This window comes from Myotis davidii, unplaced genomic scaffold (assembly GCF_000327345.1).
Source record: "Myotis davidii unplaced genomic scaffold, ASM32734v1 scaffold134, whole genome shotgun sequence".
Lineage (NCBI taxonomy): Eukaryota > Metazoa > Chordata > Mammalia > Chiroptera > Vespertilionidae > Myotis > Myotis davidii.
The window spans coordinates 1,769,191-1,771,970 of record NW_006288853.1 but is presented as its reverse complement, the minus strand read 5'-3'; the positions used below and the strand labels follow the sequence as shown (position 1 = coordinate 1,771,970).

At 48.5% G+C, this 2,780-nt stretch overlaps 1 protein-coding gene across 1 annotated transcript in view; it reads left to right on the top strand.

Annotated features, from left to right (window-relative positions):
* The first annotated feature begins 2,587 nt into the window (after positions 1-2,587).
* Positions 2,588-2,780, top strand: part of SLC25A16 (solute carrier family 25 (mitochondrial carrier), member 16) — a 34,195-nt gene continuing 34,002 nt past the window's right edge. The window contains exon 1 of the mRNA XM_015562098.1: positions 2,588-2,747. Within this exon, the coding sequence (XP_015417584.1) occupies positions 2,588-2,747 (160 nt within the window). The remainder of the gene's footprint in view (positions 2,748-2,780) is intronic.

Sequence of the window (2,780 nt, the reverse complement as noted above, 5' to 3'; positions counted from 1 at the left end):
CAGGTAGCAGCTACAGAAGAGACCCTGGACCCCTTTTCTCTGAAAGAATTCAGTGGCAAAAAATCCTTGAGGGGGGGATGTAGGCCCCAGAGCAAGGACGATGGGCCAGGTACAGAAACTCACCAGAGTAGAAAGCTCCAGATGCCTACCAAGGGGCAAAACTGGGAAAACAAGAACCTTGCCCCCAGGGCAACCTGTCCTCCCCTACCATATCACTGGTCATACTGCTTGGACCCTGGATCTCTCATATCGCTGGTCAGGCGGTTTAGACCCCCTAACCTTTCCCTCCCTAAAGATAACATTTAGGCCTCAGTGGTGTTTCAGCTCTAGGCCCAGAAAAGCAGCAAAACCAGACAAGTGACGCCTTGGCTACCTCAGGACCAGCTACATTGACTAATGACCCCCGGCCCTGGCACAGACCAAGCAGTGGAGATCACAACTCTGAAAGCACACACCTGGAAAGCTGATGAGTATGCCATTAGATCCTCCCCTGAGACCTTCCCTAAGAGCACCACCTGCAAGAAGGAGGTAAATACACTCAGGACAAAGGACCCAGTGCAGCCGAAACTGGTTTGGCTCGGTGGATAGAGCGTCGGCCTGCGGACTGAAAGGTCCCAGGTTCGATTCCGGTCAAGGGCATGTACCTGGGTTGCGGGCACATCCCCAGTGGAAGATGTGCAGGAGGCGGCTGATCGATGTTTCTCTCTCATCAATGTTTCTAACTCTCTATCTCTCTCCCTTCCTCTCTGTAAAAAAAATCAATAAAATATATTTTAAAAAACAAACAAAAAAACCCAGTGCATGCTCTCCCTCCAAGGAGCACCCCTATGCCAGTCCCCCACAGGAGCATGTCCCCTAACCTCTAAGGGACCCCACGAGACTTGCAACCAGGGGAGCATGGACAGCGGCTGCTCATCCTGGGCTCACCCCTGCACCTGTCTCCAAGGCCCCCTTTTCTCAGTGTAGCCCTTCCCATTGGATAGCCCCACCTCCCATCTCCTTTTCCTTAAATAAATTCAATTTTATTTAAAAGAAAAAAGAGAGAAAGAAAAAAAGAAAGAAAGAAAGAAATGCTATCGACTTGCAACCAGGGGAGCATGGACAGCGGCTGCTCATCCTGGGCTCACCCCTGCACCTGTCTCCAAGGCCCCCTTTTCTCAGTGTAGCCCTTCCCATTGGATAGCCCCACCTCCCATCTCCTTTTCCTTAAATAAATTCAATTTTATTTAAAAGAAAAAAGAAAGAAAGAGAGAAAGAAAGGAAGAAAGAAATGCTATCGTTGCCCTAGCCAATTTGGCTCAGTGGATAGAGTGTTGGCCTATGGACAGAAGGGTCGCTGGTTCGATTCCAGTCAAGGGCACATGACTGGGTTGCAGGCTCCATCCCCAGTGGGGGGCATGCAGGAGGCGGCTGATCAATGATTCTCTCTCATCATTGATGTTTCTAACTCTTTCTCCCCCTGCCTTCCTCTCTGAAATCAAAATAAAATTTAAAAAAAAAGGCTGTTGGAGTAGCATGTTTGCAAAGGAAGATGAGAAATTGAGTTTTGGATATAAAAGATGCCATTTAGATATACACATGGAGATATTGAAAATATGAATAAATGCAGTTGGGAAGTGGGTGGGAAGGGCTGGAAATTGGGAGTCATCAACATATAGATAGTATTTAAAACTATGAGGTTAGTGAGAGATTAAAAATGGCCACACGGACATGCCCCCAGGACCAAACTGAAATTATAGCTGAAATACAGAAAAACGTTCTGAATAGTCAACGGTAAACTCTCTGGAGAGAACCCTGATAACTGAGGACCGAAAGTGGAGGACACATAGAGACTGGAAGGAGGGGTGGAGGCGAGAAAGGGCTGGTGAGGCTCCCACAGACAGGCACTGAAAGACCGGAGAGATTTCTCAGTTGTGGGGCTGCCACTGAGAACCCTGGGGGCTAATCCCCAAGCGGGACCCCCCCAGCAGAGAGCACCAGAACTGAGAAGGGCACCCACACAACATCTGGCTGTAAAAAGCAGGGGGTTGCTGGCTGCCAAGGAGAGAAGGCTGGAAGTTCAGGCGCCCTCTTAAAGGGCCAATGCACAAAATTGCCTGTGGAGCCACCCACCTTGTGCTCCAGGGGAGGGAGGGCAGAGTGGACCGGAGCCACCCGGGTGAGCAGAAGCCAGGATCAGGGGTTCTGGGGTGGGAGCTCAGAAGGCAGACACGAGGGTTTCCTGTGCTGAGCTATTCCCTCTGGCTGCGGAGATCATCTTTCTCCCGCAGACATTTGCTGTACAGGGAACACTGTCTGGGGGGAAGATAGTTGACCCAGTCTAGTGGAAAACACCTTGCCCCTTTGGAGACTGAGAACAACAATTAGCCTCTAGGCAGAGACAGCACTTAACACTGTCCTGCACTCGAGATTGAGAGGCATAGCAGATCCACCTCACACATAGTCACAAACCCAAACAGGCAGCAAAGTGAGGAGACAAAGAAACAACCCACAAATGAAAGAACAAGAGAATCCACCAGAAGAAGAGATAAATGAAATGGAGATAAGAAATTTATCTGAAATAGATTTCAGAATAATGATGTTAAAGATGCTCAACAGCCTGAGAAAAGATATAACTATGAAAACAGAAATAAAGAATGACATAGCGCAAATAACGAACACATTGGGTGCTTCAGCGCCAGAGAAAAAGATTAAAAAGCATCGTTTCCCAGGGAATAGGGAAGGTTTTGTCACTCGAGATGAGGCTGGTGATAGGAAGATTTGGAATTTCAGAAACTTCA